Source organism: Hypanus sabinus, unplaced genomic scaffold, assembly GCF_030144855.1.
Source record: "Hypanus sabinus isolate sHypSab1 unplaced genomic scaffold, sHypSab1.hap1 scaffold_628, whole genome shotgun sequence".
In the NCBI taxonomy this organism is placed as follows: domain Eukaryota; kingdom Metazoa; phylum Chordata; class Chondrichthyes; order Myliobatiformes; family Dasyatidae; genus Hypanus; species Hypanus sabinus.
Window position 1 is genome coordinate 132,522 of NW_026781484.1, and position 22,759 is coordinate 155,280.

General features: G+C 48.9%; 1 protein-coding gene across 2 annotated transcripts in view; it reads right to left on the minus strand.

The window, feature by feature from the left end:
* Positions 1–6,758: 6,758 nt before the first annotated feature.
* LOC132389691 (NACHT, LRR and PYD domains-containing protein 3-like) overlaps positions 6,759–22,759 on the minus strand; it is a 49,007-nt gene continuing 33,006 nt past the window's right edge. For both annotated transcript variants that reach the window (XM_059962247.1, XM_059962248.1), the window contains exons 5-15: positions 21,691–21,862; positions 21,527–21,592; positions 18,199–18,362; positions 17,138–17,309; positions 16,973–17,038; positions 9,306–11,043; positions 8,206–8,292; positions 7,888–8,058; positions 7,562–7,732; positions 7,239–7,406; positions 6,759–7,074 (exon numbers count right to left, since the gene is read on the minus strand). In XM_059962247.1, coding sequence (XP_059818230.1) covers positions 6,987–7,074; positions 7,239–7,406; positions 7,562–7,732; positions 7,888–8,058; positions 8,206–8,292; positions 9,306–11,043; positions 16,973–17,038; positions 17,138–17,309; positions 18,199–18,362; positions 21,527–21,592; positions 21,691–21,862 — 3,063 coding nt within the window. In that variant the 3' untranslated portion in view covers positions 6,759–6,986. The remainder of the gene's footprint in view (positions 7,075–7,238; positions 7,407–7,561; positions 7,733–7,887; positions 8,059–8,205; positions 8,293–9,305; positions 11,044–16,972; positions 17,039–17,137; positions 17,310–18,198; positions 18,363–21,526; positions 21,593–21,690; positions 21,863–22,759) is intronic.

Below are 22,759 nucleotides of genomic sequence, written 5' to 3' on the forward strand. Positions count from 1 at the left end.
TGCCCGTGGTCAGTATGTTGAAGCAGCTATCAACCCACTGGGTTCTGAACATGCTGTTGAGGTTCAGTTAAGGTCTGAGAGGTCTGACCGAGTTAAGAAGGGATTAGATCATTTTATGTCAGATGGGTTTATATTAGTAAAGGAAGTGTCAACCCCGGTAACAGTGAACATTTTTTGAGTTACTGGGGCTTCTCAGTCACTTATATCAGACAGTGTTCTAAAGTTTGGTGATGATTCTAACACTTATTAAAGTCATTGGGGGCGACATGGTTTCCGTGCCATTGCACAAGGTAACTTTACTGTCAGGGTTCGTTTCAGGACCTGTTAAGATCAGATTATGCTCCAGTTTACTGGTGGAAGATGTTAGTTTGCTGTTAGGGAATGAACTGGCAGATGGTAAAGTTGTTCCTGCAGTGCAGTTAACAACTAACCCAACCACTGACGACCCACAGATGGATTTTAACATTTTTCCTTCCTGCACAGGAACTCGAAGTTTGGCTAAATTGTCTGCCGATGTAGACGAGCTGATAGCAGAACAGAACCAAGACCCTGAGATTGAAGCTTTAAAAGAAACAGCTCTCTCGGATGATGAGATTATCAAAGTGCCAGCAGGGTATTATTTCAAGGATGGTGTGTTAATGCGGAAGTGGAGGCCACCTGCTATACCAGCGAGTGAGGAATGGGCAATTGTTCACCAAGTTATAGTTCCTTAAGTTTATAGGGCTGAAATTTTAACTTTGGCCCACAGTATACCCTTAGGTGGCCATTTTGGAGTGAATAAAACGGTAAACAGGATTACGAAATAATTCTACTGGCCTAATCTGTGGAAAGATGTTATGAGCTTTTGCAGAACCAGTCACACTTGTCAAGTTGTGGCTAAACCTAATCAGGTCACCCCAGTGCCCCACTGTGGTCTATACCTGCTTTCGGTGAACCCTTTTCAAAATTTATAGTGGATTGTGTTGACCCATTGCCAAAGACTAAAGCTGGCCATCAGTATCTACTAACTATTATGTGTACTGCATCCGGATTCCCAGAGGAATACCTCTCAGAAATGTTAAAGCTAAAACTGTGGTGAAGGCTCTTACCAAGTTTTCTACATTTTCTGGTTTGCCTAAAGAAATCCAGTCTGATCAAGGACGTGATTTTACATCTGGATTATTCCAGCAGGTAGTTTATCAGCAGGGAGCTGAACAAATTGCAACATCTGCATACCATCCAGAATCACAAGGGGCTTTAGAAAAATTTCATTCTACCCTCAAAACAATGATTATGACATTAAAATGTTGAAAATGGAAAAGACTGGGATGAAGGAATACATTTGCTTTTGTTCGCAGTAAGAGAGTCGGTACAGAGATCACTGGGCTTTAGTCCATTTGAACTTGTATTTGGTCAGAGAGTGAGGGGACCTTTGACCTTGTTAAAGGAACAGTGGATTGATGGGGATGTACCTGTTAACTTGTTAGACTATGTTTTGAAGTTCAGAAATAAACTACATCAAGCCTGTAGTCTATTGAGACAAAACCTAATGATTTCTCAAAACAAAATGAAGTGTTGGTTTGATAAGCGGGCTTGCAAAAGAAAATACCAGGTGGGAGATAAGGTGCTTACCTTATCTCCAATGTTGACAAATCCACTTCAGGCGAAATTCAACAGACCGTATGAAATAGTCTCTCAGATTAATGATGTGAATTATGTTATTAAAACGCCCGACTGACATAAACTAACACAGGTGGTACACATAAATATGATAAAGCCTAATTTTGACAAGCAGGCACCGTCTGTGAGTGTTGTTGTCAAAACAAATGAATCTGGCAACCCTGAGAATGAAACAATCGACTCGTCTGAGACTTTTCACAAGCCAAACGTGGTCCCAGTTAGGCTAATGAACTCGGTTGTTCTGGAAAACATTGATAACAAGTTGGCTCATCTGCAGCCAAAGCAACAACAGCTGAAAGAATTAATTCTGAAGTTTAAGGATTTATTTCCCGATGTTCCCAAGCAAACCGCGGTTGCAGTACATGACGTAGATATTGGTCAAGCCAAACCGATTAAACAACACCCATATTGCATGAACGTAAAAAAATGTAAATTGGCTGAGCAAGTGTTGTAAGTGGGGAAACAGATTCGATACGTCTCAGAAGCAAGGACTTTGGACAGAAAATGATTTTATTTACAGAAGGCAAACGTGGGAAAACGGCAACAGAAGCAACACGCACAATTTACAGCAGTCGTGGGGAAAGTCGGTTCGGCAATAAAACACACACGGACAATTACTAACGAACGTGGGAAAATCGCCTGGGAACAAAGTGGACGCGCGCACACACGCAAACACACAAAGGAAAATTCTATACGATATCCGCCAGCCCTTGACCCTGTGCAGGCACAGCTCTGTGTTATTAAAGAGAGTAATCAACGCTCCCATCCTACAATGCACAGCTCACTAACAATTTCTCCAGCGCCGTTCCACGGTTCTCAGCCTGGAGTGAAGCAGGGTGGTCTCTCGGAGATGGCAAAGGGAAAGCACACGCGGCACCCTTTATAGTGCACAGGGATGGAGGGTCCAGCCCAGGTAATCTATAGAGGGGCCAAAGGCTCCGTGCCAGCAGAGTTAAGCAGATTACAAAGGCCAATTGCTCGAGGCCAAGTACAAGGCTAATTAAAGGGGCCAATGGTGAGGTGTGTATTTGGCAGGTGGTGTGCCTTGACCAGGTAGTGCGTAGGTTTGTCACGTGAAAGTCACGACCCCTCCAATACAGTCTACCCCACGGATCCACGCCACTCGCCAAGCATTACATGTAACAGAGTGAGAAGGAAAGTGATATATCTTAATGGAAGTCTTACACTTAACTATTTCTAAGGTTAACGCTGTATGTCACTGTCCAGAACTAAAGAAAGGCAGACGTGCTCGGAATGGTTTGGCAAGCACAGCATAACATACACACAGCGATGATAACGAGAGGTAAAACGTAGAGAGAAGGCAATCACGCCGAATTCCACGGTGGTAATTAATAAATATCAGTGGTGGAAGATCCTCCGTCGAGCCGTTCCAAATCCACACACGAATTACCACCAGAGTGATCTGTCACAGGGATGCCGTCTTCAAGGGGTTCCCACATCACACACCCAGGCAAGGGGTAACTTCGAGTGGCCCCACAGGACATTCCCAGATCCACTCCTTTGGATTATGCAGAGTGACAGCCACACATCCGAAGTGCTCCGGATCGATGATCACCGCACCCTTGTGGGTTTAGCAGAGTTCCAAATCCCCAGCCTCGACAAGCTGGAACTGCTGCCTTTTCCAGGTTCGCTCCTCTCTCTCTCTCTCTCCCTCTTCTTCCGACTCCTGACCGTGACTGTCTGCGTCCTTGTTTTAAAGGTAAACAAGCTGCGAGTCGGTCAGTGAACAACATCATAGTCCTGCCTCACTGAAGCGCTCTGTTAAAGTGACAGTCCACAGTGAACGAAACCTGCGGGTCCGTAACGGTGCATTGATGGGCGAGGAGGGGTCAAACCTTGATTGGCAGGTGACGTGCCTTCCGACCGGGTAGTGGGCAGTGATGTCACGTGACAGTCACGACCCCTCCGATACACTGGGTCAGGAAATGTTCTCTCAAACCGTTCAGTCTCAGTGTACTCCCGACATAAAAACAATTAACCCTGTCTTTCCCTCCAGGCGACCAAGAACGCTCGGAGTCGGCTTTCCTCCAGCAGCTGGTTCTCACAGCGCCAGTGCCTGGATCCCAGCTCAGAGCAGATGAGGACTGAAACAGACGTAGGAATAGGAGCAGGAAGCAGGTCGGGTCAGGTGCAGGCACAGGAATAGGATCGGGGCAGAGGTAGCTGGGGCACTGGTGCCCGAAGTGGACACCCTAGGGTTTCGGGTGTTAGGACAGTCCCTCCGAAAGTGCCCCACCTGACCCACGGGGCAGGAGCAGGGACTGAAACAGACGTAGGAATAGGAGCAGGAAGCAGGAGTCGGCTCAGGTGCAGGCACAGGAATAGGATCGGGGCAGAGGTAGCTGGGGCTCTGGTGCCCGAAGTGGACATCCTAGGGTTTCGGGTGTTAGGACAGTCCCTCCGAATGTGCCCCACCTTCCTGCACGTAGCCCCAGAAGCACCCGCCTGAATCACAGGGGTAGTAGCAGAGACTGGAATAGACGTAGGAACAGGGACAGGGTTAGAGACAGGGTCAAGGGCAGGAGCAGGGGCCGGCACAGGTGTAGGAGCAGGGATGGGATCAGGGGCAGAGATAGCTGAGGCACTAGTTCCCGAAGTGGACTCCCTAGGTTTTCGAGTGCTAGGACAGTCCCTCCGAAAGTGCCCCACCTCCCCGCACGCATGGTACCGTGGGCACTCAGAGTTCCAATACACCTGATAGTCTACCCCCTCGGGCCGGACAGTAAACCGGCCCTCAACGTCGTCCTCCATTTCCAGCTGCATGAACACCTGACGCCGGAAAGAGATTACGTTACGGAGGGTGCGTCTCTTAAATTTGAGTCTGATGTCAGTTATATCTGACCGCACTTGTCCCAAGCTGTCTAGTGCGGGAAGCAGGACCTCGTTGGGGATTAAACGTGTCCGTTAAGCTGCGTGGAAATGTCACCAGCTTCATGTTTAAAAGGATGTTTTCCACCGTGATCCCCCCAACTAAGATCCCGGTGTACTAACTCATCATTCTCTAGATAAAACACTACCTTCCCGAACTCATTCTCTGTGGCCAAAATACCACCTTTCCCAAACAAGTCCTCCATAGCCGCCACATATTTTTTGCAGGGCGGTTCTTAGATTCAAAATACATTGCACTCGCGTTCCCCTTTCACCGACCAAAACAAGGCGTTGTCCGAGGCTGGAGTTGCAGCCGCCTTTGTCCAACTCCCCGAAGGCCTGCAACTCCGTGGAGAACGGACCGGCATGCTGACACTACGTCCAAATCTAGAGATATACGGATGTGCCGGTTATAAAGTCCTGGAGCGAGTGGAGTAACTGGCCGGAAAAGTTTGTACTCGACAGTATCTTGCAGGCTCGGCGCCAGAAATTTCAACGCCAGGAAAGGCTCCGTTAGTCCTACAGAACTTCAGGCCGTGAGGAGTCAAGACTTCTCAACAGATGCTCCGGCTCCAACACCGAACGAGAATCACGACAATAAAAGAGGAGGGACGTTGTCCCGATGTTAATGGGAGAACAATGGCGTTTGTCTCCGTTGTTTGGAGCAAACCGGTCTCCTGGCGAATTGCCAGCAGCTGCAGCTGGGAGCCCGGCATTTAGCAGCCGTCAACGAACCCAGTCCAAACTGGCAGAAAAACTCCAAGCGAAGCTTCCACGCTAAAACAGCCGCTCACTTATATGTCCAAGAGACAATTCGAAACATCTCCAAAGTTTCTCACGAACTTATACAGCAGATTTTCCCCGATTTCTCCCAGCTCATTCAGAACAGCTCCACGCTGTGTCTGACCCTGCGAGTGTGTGTTTGGATGATGTGGACGGAGATTCACTCTGTGTCTGACCCCGGGAGTGTGTGATGGGTGATGTGGAGGGAGCCTCACTCTGTGTCTGACAGAGGAATTGTGCGATGGGACAGTCTGGAGGGAGATTTTCTCAATGTCTGACCTGCGATTGTGTTATTATACAGTGTGGAGGGAATTCTCTTGGTATCTGACCCGGGTAGTGGGTGATTTCATGGTGTGGACAGAGATTCTCAATGTCTGACGCTGGGAGTGTGTAATGGGACGAGGTGTAGGTAGGTTCACTCTGTGTCTGACACCGGTAGTGTGCGATGGGATGGTGCGGAGGGAACTTCACTGTCTCAGAACCCGGGAGTGTGTGATGGGATGGTGGAGAGGGAGATTTACTGTGTTTCTGACCCCCAGGTGTATGTAATGGGAGGATATAAAAGGAGCTTCACTCAGTGTCTGACCCTGGAGGGTTCTGATGGAACGATGTGGAGTAAACCACACTCTCTGTCTGACACAGAGATTGTGTGATGGTACGATGCGGAGGGAGCTTCACTCTGCGTCTGACACAGAGACTGTGTGATGCGACATTGCAGAGGGATCTTCACTGTTTATCTGATCCGTGGAGAGTGTGATGGGGCCCTGCGGAGGGGCATACACTCTGTGTCTGACCCTCTGCTATTTCTGACCGTTGTGGACGCAAGTCTGATAGTATACCGTATATGAGCTTCCAGTCTCTTTTGTTGATTTTGTCTGCAAAGCCAGGAGAGTGCTCATTAAGGTTGGGGTCCGGAGAGTGGGTGTATCTCGGGTGCGAGGAAGCGGTGGTCAGCCTTGATGGGGATGGGGACTGAAGAGATCCAGGGGACTGGACAATCTCAGCCTGGAACTGAGGCGCAGCTGTACCACTTCATTGTGAGTGTGTGGTTCCCTCTGTATGTGTGTGTGTGTGTGTGTGTGTGTGTGTGTTTCAATGTGTGTGTGGTTCCCTGTGGTGTGATGGGACGGTGTGGAGGGAGCTTCACTCTGTGTCTGACCCCGGGAGCGTGTGATGGGACGATGCGGTTGGAGCTTCACCCTGTGCTGAATGCCGGTATTCCATCCCGCATCCCATTCGTACTTGGGAACCCAGTGAAATCACGTCTGACATTACAGAATTACAGACATTACAGGCATTAACTGTCTGTGGGCGCCTAATCTCTGAGACGCTGCTGTACCAGTGTGAGGAGCTCAGAACCATTATTGCAGTTCACCGAATGCGGGGGGCAGCAGTAACTCCAGGTCTCCTCTAGTGAGACTCAGGAATGCAGGAAGTTACAGCGGTTTATTGATTTCATCATGACAAATGCAAATTAAGGAATGTGTGAACTGGATAGGACGCGGAATCATGTCACTGCGGCACCGCCTCTGAGATCACAGAGAGCTCGGCTGAAGCCAGGATCTGTTAGAACAGTTAGAAAGTAAACGTGTATTGCAGGAAATCGGCCAACATGTCCTCATCCAGCGAGCAGGGCTGTTCACACATTCAGATCTTCACAACTCCACTCTCAGTCCTGGTCTGGGTTCCTGCAGTGATCTCAGTTCCCTCTCTCCTGTTGGACTGAACCGATTCCAGTGCAGCCTGAAACAGATGGGAGAATAAAGATGAAATAAACTGATTACACAACAGTGTCAGTAACAGGGGACCGGGGTTAATGTTTCAACAACACTCACAGACAAATATCACCAGAAAACCCGCGGATCCGCTGATATTTCATCACATTGAACATTAACACAAACACTCACCAGATCCGCTCCAGACTCGGGAGGGTCAATATGAGGCGGCGGAGAGCGGGGACAGATCGGTCTGTCAGTGAGTTTAATCCCAGGTCCAGCTCCGTCAGTGATGGGTTTGTAATGAGAGCGGAAGCGAGATCCTCGGCGCCAGAATCCCTGAGACCGACATTGTACAGCCTGGAGATGAGAGAGAGTGAGGGTGAAGGACACAGAGAGACAGGAGATGGTACAAATCCCCAGTGTTTATCAGTAACACAATTACTGATCACATTAGTGTTCAGTGTCAGACACCCAGTGACTGTAAACACAATCTCCCACAGTCTGGTACTTACAGCAGTTTCTGTATTTTACACTCCGGGTTCCTCAGAGCCGCAGAAACCAGTTTCACTCCTGAATCTCCCAGTTTATTTTCACTCAGATCCAGCTCCGTCAGTGATGGGTTTGTTCTGAGAGCGGAGACGAGATCCTCGACACCAGAATCTGAGAGACTGATATCTCTCAGCCTGCAGATGACAGAGAGTGAGGGTGAAGTACACAGTGAGATACGAGACGGTACAAATCCCCAGTGTTTATCAGTAACACAATTACTGATAACATTAATGTTCAGTGTCAGACACCCAGTGACTGTAAATACAATCTCCCACAGTCTGGTATTTACCCCAGTTTCTGTATTTTACACTCCGGGTTCCTCAGAGCCACAGACACCAGTTTCACTCCTGTATCTCCCAGTTTATTACGATCCATGTTCAAATCCATCAGTGATCGGTTTGTTCCGAGAGCGGAGGCAAGATTCTCAGCGCCAGAAACTGTAAGATCGACATTGTCCAACCTGGAGATGAGAGAAAGTGAAGGACACTGAGAGAGGAGGTAGTACAAATTCCCAGAGTTTACCTGTATCTCAATTACTGATCACATTAATGTTCAGTGTCAGACACCCAGTGACTGTAAACACAATCTCCCACAGACTGGTACTTACCCCAGTTTCCGTATTTTACACTCCGGGTTCCTCAGAGCCGCAGAAACCAGTTTCACTCCTGAATCTCCCAGTTCATTCCCCGCAAGTCTAAACACAAACAGACAGATTGCTGAACAAATGGATGAATTGATGAGGGTCTGAGGGAATTACTCTCAATCAGGTATTTCAGGAACCACGATACCCTTCAGTAAATCACTGATCGGTGTTCCCATCACTGTCAACGTCCCTCTCTGCCCAGCTCCAGGGTATTCACCGAATATCAGTAATTTAATCTGTTGTTGTGACCCTGTAAAATACACATATTCTGTCTCATTTCTGGCAGTTAGAAAAGTGTTATTGGCCTGAGAGCATCAGAAGGGGCAGGGATGAATGATGGAAGGAAGTCCCACAGTGAGGAAAATTTATGATTGGGAGACTGTCGATGGGAATGGTGGAAGAGCCCGCACCTGAGGAAAACTCGATGGGAAGAGAGATCCCACAGGAGGAAGGAGGATGGGAAAAGTTAATCCTACAAGACGAGAGGATGCAGAAAAAGATTGCAAGGAAGAGGTGGGTTTGAACTGAGGGCCACAGTCGGGAGAGAAGATGTGCCCATGGTGTCGGGGTATCTGGTAGTGAGCACAGTCACACAGGTGGACTGATGGTGATAGTCACACACGGGGAAGGGCAGGGGAGGACAATCTCACAATGGTATTTCTTTACTTCTCACTGGGGCAGTCTGCTGACGGTCTCTTGTCCCTCACCGGGAAGGGGGTGTGAAGCTCTGACCCACCTGCTGCAGTTAGTGTCGGTCTGGGTGTCAGTAGCAGTGAGAAGGAACATTGTCAATGGACGTGTCACAGGCTGAGAAAAACACGGCCATTCCTGTGATTTATTATCATTAAACCAAAGGCCGGTGTTCTCTGAACTGACAAAGTCTCTAACAGCCCTTCACAAGGAATCACAGTAACCTCCTGTACTTGGGGAATTAGTGGCCAATCACAAGGGCATTTGTCACAATTCTTCAGAAGCTCATTTACTATAGTTTTAACCAAATCCCTTGACATTGAAAGAGCAAAATGGAACAGTTTCACAGATCAGAGTGAGAGATAAGTCGTTACCTCAAATCCTGGCACTTGTGCAGCCCGGGTCCCAGTCGCTGGCTTCCTTCACTTTGAATGAGGCAGTACTCCAGGTCGAGGTGTTTTATTGTATCACAGAGTCCGATGACATGAGACAGGACCGCGCAGTCAATCGGGGTCAGTGTCATTCCACAGAATGAAAGTGTTTCCATAGATTCCAGTGCGGCCTGAGCCAGTCCACGATTATGAAACTCAAACAGGTAGTGCAATGTGTTCAGGAGGCTCCTATTACCAGCTTTACTCTCTGTGTTTCCACTCTGGCGTTTAACCTCCTCCTTCACCCAGTCAATCACCCGGCAGGTTGTTTCATTGGGAAATGGACCCAGAAACTCCTCCAGGCCCCGAGCTGTCACTGGGTTGGAGAGACCAGCAACAAAACGGAGAAATACCTCAAATCGCCCATCCTTCACACAGTGGGCTTCAGTGAGGAGTTTCATGATATCTCTGCCATCTGGGATCAGGAATTGTGCGACTGCAGCTACAAACTCTTGGATGGTGAGGTGTGGGAATGTGTACACCACGCTCCGGGCAGAATCCTCTCTCTCCAAAAGCTCCATCAGGAACCCGGACAGGAACTGGGAAGGCTGCAGATTGTAGTTGATCAAATCTCCATCTGTAAACACAATCTTCCTCTCGGACACTCCTCTGAAGGCCAACTGACCAACTCTGAGTAACACATCACGGGGGTTCTCAATCTCACGGCCATGGTTTTTCAGGATGTTGTAAATGTAGTAGGAGTACAGTTGGGTAATGGTCTTGGGAACTCGCTGTGGGTCCCTGACTCTTTGTGTGAAAAAGGGGCCCAGTGCCAGAGCGAGGATCCAGCAGTAGGAGGGGTTGTAGCTCATGGTGTACAGGATCTCATTCTCCTCCACGTGTTTGTAAACAGCTTCCGCCACCGTCTGATCTTCAAAATGTTTGATGAAATATTCCTTCCGTTCCTCACCTGAAAATCCCAGGATTTCAGCTTCGGTACCGATCTCAGCCTTTTCCAATAAATGTAACGCAGTGGGACGGGTGGTCACCAGCACTGAACACCCTGGGAGCAGCTTGTGCTGGATTAAACTGTACAGAATGTCAGACACCTTGCACTTGTATTCAGGATCTGTGCACGTGCACCGAGTTTCCGTGTCTCTCCGACTGTCAGAAAAATTAATTTGGTCATTGAATTCATCCAAACCATCGAATATAAACAGCGATCCCTCTGGGTTCTTCCAGACCTCTCTCAGGATATTCCCAAAGTAAGGATACTGATTCAGGATCAGTTCCTTCAGGTTTATTCTGCAGTTAATGGTGTTTAAATCGCGGAATTTGAAACTGAAGACAAACTGGAACTGTTGGTATATTTTCCCTGTGGCCCAGTCATGAACAATCTTTTGTACCATTGTTGTTTTCCCGATCCCTGGGACTCCGGCCACTGCTGCTGAACTCCCAGATTTGGAGTTAGTTTGGGAAAAGCTGCTCTGGAACAACTGATCCATCTGGAGTTTCTCCAGCTCTCCGCAGAGATGTTTTTCTCTCCACTCCCCGTGGTCTCTGCCTCTTGCCAGCAGCTCATGTTCCACCATTAGCCGGTCTCGAACAGTAGAAATGACCGTGAGCTCAGCGTATCGATCAACCAGCTGGAAAACCTTCACCTTCTCCCTCATCAGGATCGTGTTCACTCTCAGTGTTTCAGTTTGTGCCCGCAGAGTCTCCTTGTGTTTCTGTTGGACATCTTCCATGGGAACAGACAGTGGACAAACTGTTAGATGCCTCAGCTCAGAACTCAGTATTTAAGCACACAAGAGTTAGCTCAGAGCTGTTGCATTGATGGATTCATCAATGGTTGTTCGTACAGTAAAGTAAATTTGATTAACAGACCTCTGACTGGACAGAGAGGCCTGTTCCAGATAAACACCAGATCATCACATTTCCACATTAACTGTGCTGTGAAGGTGAGTATTTCGCTGGTAGTTTACTGACCCCCAACTGTCCCGTACTGGACAACATCTCACTACTGCCACAGATATCATTGCTCCTAAGGAAGTATCTTTTAATCCCTTGTGTTGATGTGGCGTATGGAGATAGAGAAGAAGGTGGTGGTCATTCTGTCAAAGGAACAGGTCGGGGAAATACAGCTCACCCTCCCCTTCCACCATCACTGAATCAAAATACAAAGCAGCAGATTTGCTGATCAGAACATGAACTGTGGGTGGGTGGGTGGGGTGCGTCGGATCTCAAACTGTGTTCGAAACCTGTCGGGTGTGTGGGGTTATGCACTGTGTCCGGCCTCTGCCAGGGATGTATGGGGAGAGCACAGTGTGTCAGGACCCTGTCAGGTGTGTGGGGTCTCAGTGTGTCAGTATCCTGTCAGGGGTGTGGGGTCTCACAGTGTGTCAGTATCCTGTCAGGTGTGTGGGGTCTCAGTGTGTCAGTATCCTGTCAGGGGTGTGTGGGGTCTCACAGTGTGTCAGTATCCTGTCAGGGGCATATGGGGTCCCACAGTGTATCAGGACACTGTCAAGGGAGTGTGGGGTCGTAAAGGTTGTCAGCGCCCTAACCGGCATGTGTGGTGTTTCACGGTGTGTCAGGACCCTGTCAGAAATATGTGGGGTCTCGTAGTGTGTCAACCTGTTTAGGGGTGTGAGGGTCTCAGCATGTGTCAGTATCCGGTTAGGAGTGTGTGGTCTCACATCCTGTCAGGACAGTACCAGCGGTGTGTGGGGTCTCAGTGTTTCAGGACCCTGTCAGGCATGTGTGGTGTCTCACAGTTTGTCAGGATCCTGCCAGGAGTGTGGGGTCTCACGGTTTGTCAATTGATAATAGACGATAGGTGCAGGTGCAGGCAATTCAGCCTTTTGAGCCAGCACCGCCATTCAATGTGATCATGGCTGATCAGCCACAATCAGTACCCCGTTCCTGCCTTCTCCCCATATCCCTTGACTCCGCAATCTTTAACAACTCTATCTAACTGTTTCTTGAAACCATCTGGAGAATTGGTCTCCACTGCCTTCTGAAGCAGAGCATTCCATAGATCCACAACTCTCTGGGTGAAAAGTTTTTCCTGAATTCCATTCTAAATGACCTACCCCTTATTGTTAGCTGTGGCCTCTTGTTCTGGACTCCCCCAACATCAGGACCATGTTTCCTGCCTCTAGTGTGTACAATCGCTTAAAAATCTTATATATTTCAATCAGATCCCCTCGCATCCTTCTAAATTCCAGAGTATCAGGACCCCTATCTGGCGTGTGTGGCATCTCATGGTGTATCACGAACCTGTCAGGGGAGTGTCGCGTCTGACAGTGTGCCAGGACCCTGTCAGGGGTGTGTGGGGTCTCACAGTGTGACAGGATCCTGTCAGGGGTGTGTGGGGTCTCACAGTGTGTCAGGATCCTGTCAGGGGTGTGTGGGGTCTCACAGTGTGTCAGGATCCTGACAAGGGTGTGTGGTGTCTCACAGTGTGTCAGGATCCTGTCAGGGATGTGTGGGGTCTCACAGTGTGTCAGGACCCTGTCAGGGGTGTGTGGTGTCTCACAGTATGTTAGGACACGGCCAGGGGTGTGTGGGGTCTCACAGTGCGTCCGGACCCTGGCAGGCATGTGTGGCTTCTCACTGTGTGTCAGGAACCTAAAATGAGTTTGTGGGGCATCACGGTGTGTCAGGTCCCTGCCAGGGGTGTGTGGGGTCTCACAGTGTGTCAGGACCCTGTCAGGTGTGTGTGGTGTCTCACAGTGTGTCAAGACATGGCCAGGGGTGTGTGGGATCTCACAGTGCATCCGGATCCTGGCAGGCGTGCGTGGCCTCGCACTGTGTGTCAGGAACCTAAAATGAGTTTGTGGGGCATCACAGTGTGTCAGGTCCCTGCCAGGGGTGTGTGGGGTCTCAGAGTGTGTCAGGACCCTGTCAGGTGTGTGGGGTCTCAGTGTGTCAGTATCCTGTCAGGGGTGTGGGGTCTCACAGTGTGTCAGTATCCTGTCAGGTGTGTGGGGTCTCAGTGTGTCAGTATCCTGTCAGGGGTGTGGGGTCTCACAGTGTGTCAGGACCCTGTCAGGGGTGTGGGGTCTCACAGTGTGTCAGGACCCTGTCAGATGTGTGGGGTCTCACAGTGTGTCAGTATCCTGTCAGGGGCATATGGGGTCCCACAGTGTATCAGGACACTGTCAAGGGAGTGTGGGGTCGTAAAGGTTGTCAGCGCCCTAACCGGCATGTGTGGTGTTTCACGGTGTGTCAGGACCCTGTCAGAAATATGTGGAGTCTCGTAGTGTGTCAACCTGTTTAGGGGTGTGAGGGTCTCAGCATGTGTCAGTATCCGGTTAGGAGTGTGTGGTCTCACATCCTGTCAGGACAGTACCAGCGGTGTGTGGGGTCTCAGTGTTTCAGGACCCTGTCAGGCATGTGTGGTGTCTCACAGTTTGTCAGGATGCTGCCAGGAGTGTGTGGGGTCTCACAGTGTGTCAGGACCCTGTCAGGTGTGTGTGGTGTCTCACAGTGTGTCAAGACATGGCCAGGGGTGTGTGGGATCTCACAGTGCATCCGGACCCTGGCAGGGTGCGTGGCCTCGCACTGTGTGTCAGGAACCTAAAATGAGTTTGTGGGGCATCACAGTGTGTCAGGTCCCTGCCAGGGGTGTGTGGGGTCTCAGAGTGTGTCAGGACCCTGTCAGGGATGTGTGGGGTCTCACAGCGTGTCAGGACCCTGTCAGGGGTGTGTGGGGTCTCGCAGTGTGTCAGGACCCTGTCAGGGGTGTGTGGGGTCTCACAGTGTGTCAGGACCCTGTCAGGGATGTGTGAGGTCTCACAGTGTGTCAGGTCCCTGCCAGGGTTGTGTGGTGTCCCACTGTATCTCAGGACCCTGTCAGGGGTGTGTGGGGTCTCACAGTGTGTCAGGACCCTGTCGGGTTGTGTGGTGTCTCACAGTATCTCAGGACCCTGTCAGGGGTGTGTGGGGTCTCACAGTGTGTCAGGACCCTGCCAGGGGTATGTGGGTTCTCACAGTGTGACAAGACCCTGTCAGGGGTGTGTGGGGTCTCACAGTGTGTCAGGAACCTGGCAGGGATGTGTGGGGTCTCACAGTGTGTCAGGACCCTGTCAGGGGTGTGTGGCGTCTCACTGTGTGTCAGGACCCTGTCGGGTTGTGTGGTGTCTCACAGTATCTCAGGACCCTGTCAGGGGTGTGTGGGGTCTCACAGTGTGACAAGACCCTGTCAGGGGTGTGTGGGGTCTCACAGTGTGACAAGACCCTGTCAGGGGTGTGTGGGGTCTCACAGTGTGACAAGAACCTGTCAGGGGTGTGTGGGGTCTCACAGTGTGTCAGGAACCTGGCAGGGATGTGTGTGGTCTCACAGTGTGTCAGGACCCTGTTAGGGATGTGTGGGGTCTCACAGTGTGTCAGGACCCTGTCAGGGATGAGTGGGGTCTCGCAGTGTGTCAGGACCTTGTCCGGGGTGTGTGGGGTCTCACAGTGTGTCAGGACCCTGTCAGGAGTGTGTGGGGTCTCACAGTGTGTCAGGACCCTGTCAGGGATGTGTGGGGTCTCACAGTGTGTCAGGACCCTGTCAGGGGTGTGTGGGGTCTCGCAGTGTGTCAGGACCCTGTCAGGAGTGTGTGGGGTCTCACTGTGTGTCAGGACCCTGTCAGGGATGTGTGGGGTCTCACAGTATGTCAGGACCCTGTCAGGGGTGTGTGGGGTCTCACAGTGTGTCAGGACCCTGTCAGGAGTGTGTGGGGTCTCACAGTGTGTCAGGACCCTGTCAGGGTTGTGTGGGGTCTCACAGTATGTCAGGACCCTGTCAGTGGTGTGTGGGATCTCACAGTGTGTCAGGACCCTGTCAGGAGTGTGTGGAGTCTCACAGTGCGTTAGGACCCTGTCAGGGGTGTGTGGAGTCTCACAGTGTGTTAGGACCCTGTCAGGGGTGTGTGGTGTCTCACTGTGTGTCAGGACCCTGTCAGGGGTGTGTGGTGTCTCAAAGTGTTTCAGGAGCCTCTCAGAGTTGTGTGTGGTCTCATGGTGTGTCAGGACCCTGCCAGAGTTGTGTGGTTTCTCAGTGTGACAGGACCCTGTCAGGATTGTGTGGTGTGACTATTCAATGTGTTGGGCTGTCATAGGGAGCGTAGGAATACACTGATCCTGGATATATTCACTTTTGAGAATGTGACAGTGGCAGAAATGATGTTCTTTAATAATCAGGGAGTGTATCAGTTTCATATTCAGAAATGGGTTTGGGAATTTCTCTGTCTTGTCTGTTCCCTCTGCAAACAGGATGAAGGACAATGATGATCAAGCTTGTCGCGATTTTCTAAACCCGTGTTCAGGGACACTGAGGGGTTTCATTGACCGGGTGTGGACTGGAGCAATATTTACAGAGGTCCCAGAAACGTCAGTAGTTTGCAAACTTCCTGATTCGAACATCTCTGCTCCCATATTTAAATTATCATCTTTGGGATTTGTTATTGTAAATGACAGAGACTGAACCAGGGTTCTGGCCAAGATTCCTTGTATTTCTGGTAAGAGCTGCTCTGTGGTTGAACAGACCAGTTGGGATGTTCCCTGCTTTTCTAAGTAAAGTGATGCTATTATTACTATTCTGTGACTGGAACTTCAGTGACGCCCAACTCTAAGAAAAAATCATCTGCGGGAACTGGGGGAGTTTAGAAAATGGTTCAGGATGAGTCTGTTCAGGAGGGGGCAGTGCCTGGCAAGATAAGGTTTTGACTTATTGGTGTGAAGAAATATAAGATTATTTTTCCATTCTCCAGATCGCCTCTTCTCCACTCAGACTCCGGTGGGGATCTGTAGTTGCAGGCCCCAGAGCGGTGTGACCACCTTCCTCAAACTCGCCAGCTCTCTGCCTCTTTCCTCAAAATGTCCTTTGAAAACTCTCCCTCTAGCAAACACGTTTCCCTGTGTCTCACTGTGTTCTCTGTCACAGTGTCAACATTTACCAGGTCAGATCCTGTTGGCTCATCAACTGAACCGCCCGACGCAAATTACAACCGTTGGTGGAAACAGAGGTCAAGTTTCAACTTAATGAAATTTGCTTCAGCCTCATCTGGGTCATTGCGTACCGTTCCGATCGCCCCACTACCGGAGGGATGTTGTGGCTTAAGAGAGGGAGCAGAAGAGGTTTACCAGGATGCTGCCTGGTTTAGAAGGCATGTGCTATCATGAGAGGCTGGATGAAATTAGGTTGTTTGCTCTGGTTCATCGGAGGCTGAGAGGAGCTCTGACACAGGTTCACAAGATTACGAGAGGCTTGGATAGAGTGGACAGAGAGAATCCGTTTCCCACGGTTGAAATGTCTATTACCAGAGGGAACATATTGAAGTGGTTGAAATGTCTATTACCAGAGGGGATATATTGAAGGTGAGAGGGTGTAGAATGAAGGGGGATGTGAAGGTCAGCTTATTTTTTAAATCAGACAATCGTGGCTGCCTGGAATGCACTGCCTGGTAAGGTGGTCGAGGCAAATTATTAGAAGCTTTTAAAGGACTTTTGGACAGTCACATGGATGTAAGGAAGATGGAAGCATGTGGACATGGTGAAGGAAGGAGAGATTAGTCTTCAGGTTTGTTTGATTTATTTCTTAGCTGTTTCGGCACAATATTATTTGCCTGATGGCCTGTTCCTGTGTTATACTCTTCAATGTTCAATGTACGTTCACTTACCTTTCAGCTCACTGAGAACCTTTAGTAAAAGTTGAGCGGGAATTGGTCGATGGGAAGGATCACAACCTGTTTGAATTTAAACAAATTGAGGGAAATCATTTTCGTAGCATTTTAAAGTGTGCTGTATTAAATCCAAATTTAAATTAATCTCTGATATTATCTCACCATAAATCTGGATTTCCTTCAGTATTTTGTCCAACTTTGGGACACCAATCCTCATTTTCACAAAGGTTTCCCACATCACCCTCCGGGCGCGGGAGCCTTTCTCCATCACCAGGCTCAGGAGGAGTTTAGAACTGTCCGCCCGCTCTCCCTTATCAGCGAGATCAGAGATTTTCTGTGAAGAGTAACAGTGAACATATTGGGGACTGACAGATTCACACAGAGAATGGGAATTAAATGATGTGCTCTGTAACGGGATCACCCGGACGGGTGCTGATCCTGTCTGGACATGGACTGTACATTCTGAGTGCAGAGCACACGGAGGGACATTCACCATGAACCTGGTCCACCAGTCAATGAGATCCTGGCTGGTCTGTGACCGCTTCATTGATGTGGCTCCAAATCCATAAATATTTCCTCACCGGATTTGACGGTGTAAAACAAAATCAGAAAATAACGATCACAGATGAAGAAAGAAGTCAGGAGGGTTTTTGTATCAGCGTGAACAGTCTCTGGGAATTTGCAGAAAAGATGATGTGATTCATCTCCTCAGTCCGCCAGTGCCCAACATGACAGCGGATTTCCCGTTGGCACCTGATGCCTTTCCTTTGCCTTTTCCAGTGGAGGTTTATTCAGTGATTACACATTACAACATGGCAGTATTCCCCGATCCACACTGTTTGCAGTTACAGATTGTCACAGAATGATCTCCAGCGGGAACAGAACACACTCGAGCTCCTGTGGCATCCAGTCGTAATGCCCCGGTTCTCAGTGAATCCTGCCGTCACTCTGTACACTCTTCCCAAAATAAAGATTCCTGCCGTACTTCCATTTAAGCTCGTTAATTGCAACATCATAGAACTGTTGCCTACTCCCCTCGCTCTGAACATTGAGCCACCAGCAGGGGTATTTACAACTTTTTCAACCATCGCTTGAGATTCACATTTTTAAGAATTTCTTTATTTCTGATTTGTTTTAAGCTTTATGATCCGATGAGTGAGAGTTATGACACCCATCAGTCCTGTGACGTGTGAAAATTCAAACCCATTCTCTCTCCCACTCACCCGATGTTCCTCTCCGCTGAACTGATTCTCGGCCGTTAACGCCAGGCTCACTCCGTGCACCCCTCCTTCCATCGCCTGCTCCAGCCTGTCCCGGTAGAAGTCCATCAACCGCAGCAGCTGGGAATCGTCCCAGCTTGCCAGGAGCTCGGTGATCACTCTCAGATCTGTGAAGGAAAATGGGGAAAATTAAAGACATTATCGAACACCTAATGGACCACAAATTTATCTCTGGAGCCTAAAGACGGGGATTCTGTGCAGCACGTTGCCAAACAGAATCAGAAATAGACACACAGAAGTGTTACAATCTGGAAGGACAGATCAGAGAAGGAATTTCACAGCGAAAGACAGGGCAGTGAGTAGTGAACTGAGGAACATGGATATGACCCCATGGATTTTAAATGATTGAAAGTGGTGTCACGTGGAGTTAGGGGTGTAAATAAATATTTGATACATTGGATGTTATAAATCCAAACGTGAGTAGAGACATACACAAGCTGCTGTAAGAATTCAACAGTTCACGCAGCAACCATGGAAATGTGTATACAGTCGATGTTACGGGCCGAGATCCTTTGCAAAACGTCGACTCTTTACTCTTTCCCATAGCTGATGTCTGGCCACTGAGTTCCTCAAGCATTTTGTGTCTGATGGTTAGAATTCCCGATACTACAGATTTTCTCATCTCACAATGTGTCAGAAACCTGTCAGGTGTCTGTGGGGTTACACAGTGTGTCAGGACCCTGTCAGGTGTGTGTGGGGTCTCACAGTGAGTCAGGACCCTGTCAGGGGTGTGTGGGGTCTCACAGTGTGTCAGGATCCTGTCAGGGGGGTGTGGGGTCTCACAGTGAGTCAGGACCCTGTCAGGTGTGTGTGGGGTCTCACAGTGTGTCAGGACCCTGTCAGGGGTGTGTGGGGTCTCACACTGAGTCAGGACCCTGTCAGGGGTGTGTGGGGTCTCACAGTGAGTCAGGACCCTGTCAGGGGTGTGTGGGGTCTCACAGTGAGTCAGGACCCTGTCAGGGGTGTGTGGGATCTCACAGTGTGTCAGGACCCTGTCAGGGGTGTGTGGGGTCTCACAGTGTGTCAGGACCCAGTCAGGGGTGTGTGGGGTCTCACAGTGTGTCAGGATCCTGTCAGGGGTTTGTGGGGTCTCACTGTGTGTCAGGACCCTGTCAGGGGTGTGTGAGGTCTCACAGTGTGTCAGGACCCTGTCAGGGGTGTGTGGGGTCTCACTGTGTGTCAGGACCCTGTCAGGGGTGTGTGAGGTCTCACAGTGTGTCAGGACCCTGTCAGGGGAGTGTGGGGTCTCCATTCAATGTACTCGGTTGTGATAGGGAGCGTAGGAAAACATTGATTGTGGACATATTTACTTTAGAGAATGTGATAGTGGTAGAAATGATGTTCTTCAATAATCGGGAAGTGTTTCTGCTTCATATTCAGAAAAGGGTGTGAGAATTTCACTGCTGTGCCTGTTCCCTTGACAAACAACATGAGGAATAGTGACGAACAAGCTTGTAGTGATTTACCAAATCCATGTTGCTGGGAAAGTGTGGGGTTTCATTGAGCAGATGTGGACTGGAACAGCATTGACAGAAGTGACAGAGGCATGAGTAGTCTGTAAATTTCCTGATTCGTCTATCTCTGGTCCCGAGTTTAAATTATCATCTTTGGGATTTGTTCCTGTAAATGAGAGACCCTAAACCAAGGTTCTGGCCGAGATTCCTTATATTTCTGTTGAGAGCTTCGAATAATCAGATAGGACATGGTCTGATGCAATATTAATCAGTTTTGTGATATTTGTCTTTCCTACGCTCTCTCCTCTGTTAAATGTGCAGTTGAGTAATCCAACTCAGTCTGCGCTGAAGGTGTCTTACAATCTCTTGAGCTCATGCACTGGCCCGGGCTCCATTTTCACAGACATGATGGGCTTATGGATGTAGTCAGCTTCCCATCCAGATGGTCACAATTTAACTAATTGCAATATTATTTATAGATATTTCCAGTCCTTTGCACCTTCCTTGCCGCAATCCCAGAACCCTCGGTTTCCCTGTCCTAATTCCCATCTCTCATCCTTCCACAGTGTCCATCACACAACACCGGCAGACAGGAATCTCAGCTTCTGTGGACTGAGCTGAGGAATACGTCCCCCAGTCTCACCCTCTCTAACACTGTAGCAGTGTTTGCACTAGTGAGTGCAGATGTGAACACAGCGGGTTCATCTGCTGCTCTGTGGTTGAACAGACCAGTTGGGATGTTCCCTGCTTTTCTAATTAAAGTGATGCTATTATTACTATTCTGTGACTGGAACTTCAGTGGACGCCCAACTCTGAGAAAAGATCATCTGCGGGAACTGGGGGAGTTTGGAAAATGGTTCAGGATGAGGCTGTTCAGGAAGGGGCAGTGGTTGGCAAGAGAAGGTTTTGACTTTTTGGTGTGAAGAAATATAAGATTATTTTTCCATTCTCCAGATCACCACTTCTCCACTCAGACTCCGGTGGGGATCTGTAGTTGCAGGACTCAGAGTGCTGTGACCACTTTCCTCAAACTCGCCAGCTCTCTGCCTCTTTCCTCAAAATGTCCTTTGAAAACTCTCCCTCTAGCAAACACGTTTCCCTGTGTCTCACTGTGTTCTTTGTCACAGTGTCAACATTTACCTGCTCATTTCCTTGTGGCTCAACAACTGAACCGCCCGACGCAAATTACAACCGTTGGTGGAAACAGAGGACAAGATTCGACTTGATGAACTCTGCTTCAGCCTCATCTGGGCCATTGCGTACCGTTCCGATCACCGCACTACCGGAGGGATGTTGAGGCTTTAGAGAGGGGGCAGAAGAGGTTTACCAGGATGCTGCCGGTTCAGAGGGCATGTGCTATCATGAGAGCCTGGATAAAATTGGAATGTTTTCTCTGGGTCATCAGAGATTGAGGGAGCTCTGACAACTATCCGAAATTATGAGACTTAGTTGGAGAGGGCAGAGAGAATCAGTCTCCTGGGTTTGAAATATCTGTTACTAGAGGGTGTGCAGTGAAGGTGAGCGGGGGTTGGATTAAGGGGGATGTGAGGGTAGTTTTTTTTTAAATCAGAGAGTCGTGGATGCCTGGAACACACTGCCTGGAAAGGTGGTAGAGACAAATTTTTAGATACTTCTAAGAGACGTTTGGACAGGCACATGGATGTAAGGAAGATGGAGGCAGATAGACACGGTGAAGGAAGGAGAGATTAGAGTTTGGGTGTGTTTGATTTATTTCTTAGCTGTTTTGGCAGAATATTATTTGCCTAATGGCCTGTTCCTGTGTTATACTCTTCAATGTTCAATGCATGGTCACTTACCTTCCAGCTCACTGAGAACCTTTAGTAAATGTTGAGCGGGAATTGGTTGATGGGAAGGATCACAACCTGTTTGAATTTAAACAAATTGAGGAAATCATTTTTGTCAAATTGTAACATGTACTGTATTCAATCCAAATTTGAATTAATCGCTGATATTATCTCACCATGTTCCTGTATTTCCTTCAGTATTTTGTCCATCTCTGGAACACCAATCCTCATTTTCACAAAGGTTTCCCACATCACCCTCCGGGCGCGGGAGCCTTTCTCCATCACCAGGCTCAGGAGGAGTTTAGAACTGTCCGCCCGCTCTCCCTTATCAGCGAGATCAGAGATTTTCTGTGAAGAGTAACAGTGAACATATTGGGGACTGACAGATTCACACAGAGAATGAGAAGTAAATGATGTGCTCTGTAACGGGATCACCCGGACGGGTGCTGATCCTGTCTGGACATGGACTGTACATTCTGAGTGCAGAGCACACAGAGGGACATTCACCGTGAACCTGGTCCACCAGTTAATGAGATCCTGGCTGGTCTGTGACCGCTTTGTTAACGTGGCTCCAAATCCATAAATAATTCCTCACCGGATTTGACCGTGTAAAACAGAAATCAGAAAATAACGATCACAGATGAAGAAAGAAGTCAGCAGGGTTTTTGTATCAGCGTGAACAGTCTCTGGGAAGTTTCAGAAAAGATGATGTGATTCATCTCCTCAGTCCGCCAGGGTCCAACATGACAGCGGATTACCGGCTGACACCTGATGCCTTTCCTTTGCCTTTTCCAGTGGAGGTTTATTCAGTGATTACACATTACAACATGGCAGTATTCCCCGATCCACACTGTCTGCAGTTACGGATTGAAACACTATCATCTCCACTCAGAACAGAACACATTCAAGCTCTTGTAACACCCACAGATGATGTCCCAGTTTTCAATGTCATCCTGCCATCACGCTGCACGTTCTTCCCAAACCAAAACTTCCTGTATTATTTCAATTTAATACTGTAAGCCCACACAACTCAACTCACTCTGAACATTGAGCAGCTACCCACCATTCCGCGGGGTCTTTTCACCCCTTTCTATCACTGGTTCAGATTCACATGTCTGGGATTGTATGTAGAGCATTTATTTCCCAGTTGTTCCTTTATCTAATATAATATCCGATGAGTCAGAGTTCCGGCACCCATCAGTCCTGTGATTTGCAAAAATTCAAACTCATTCTCTCTCCCACTCA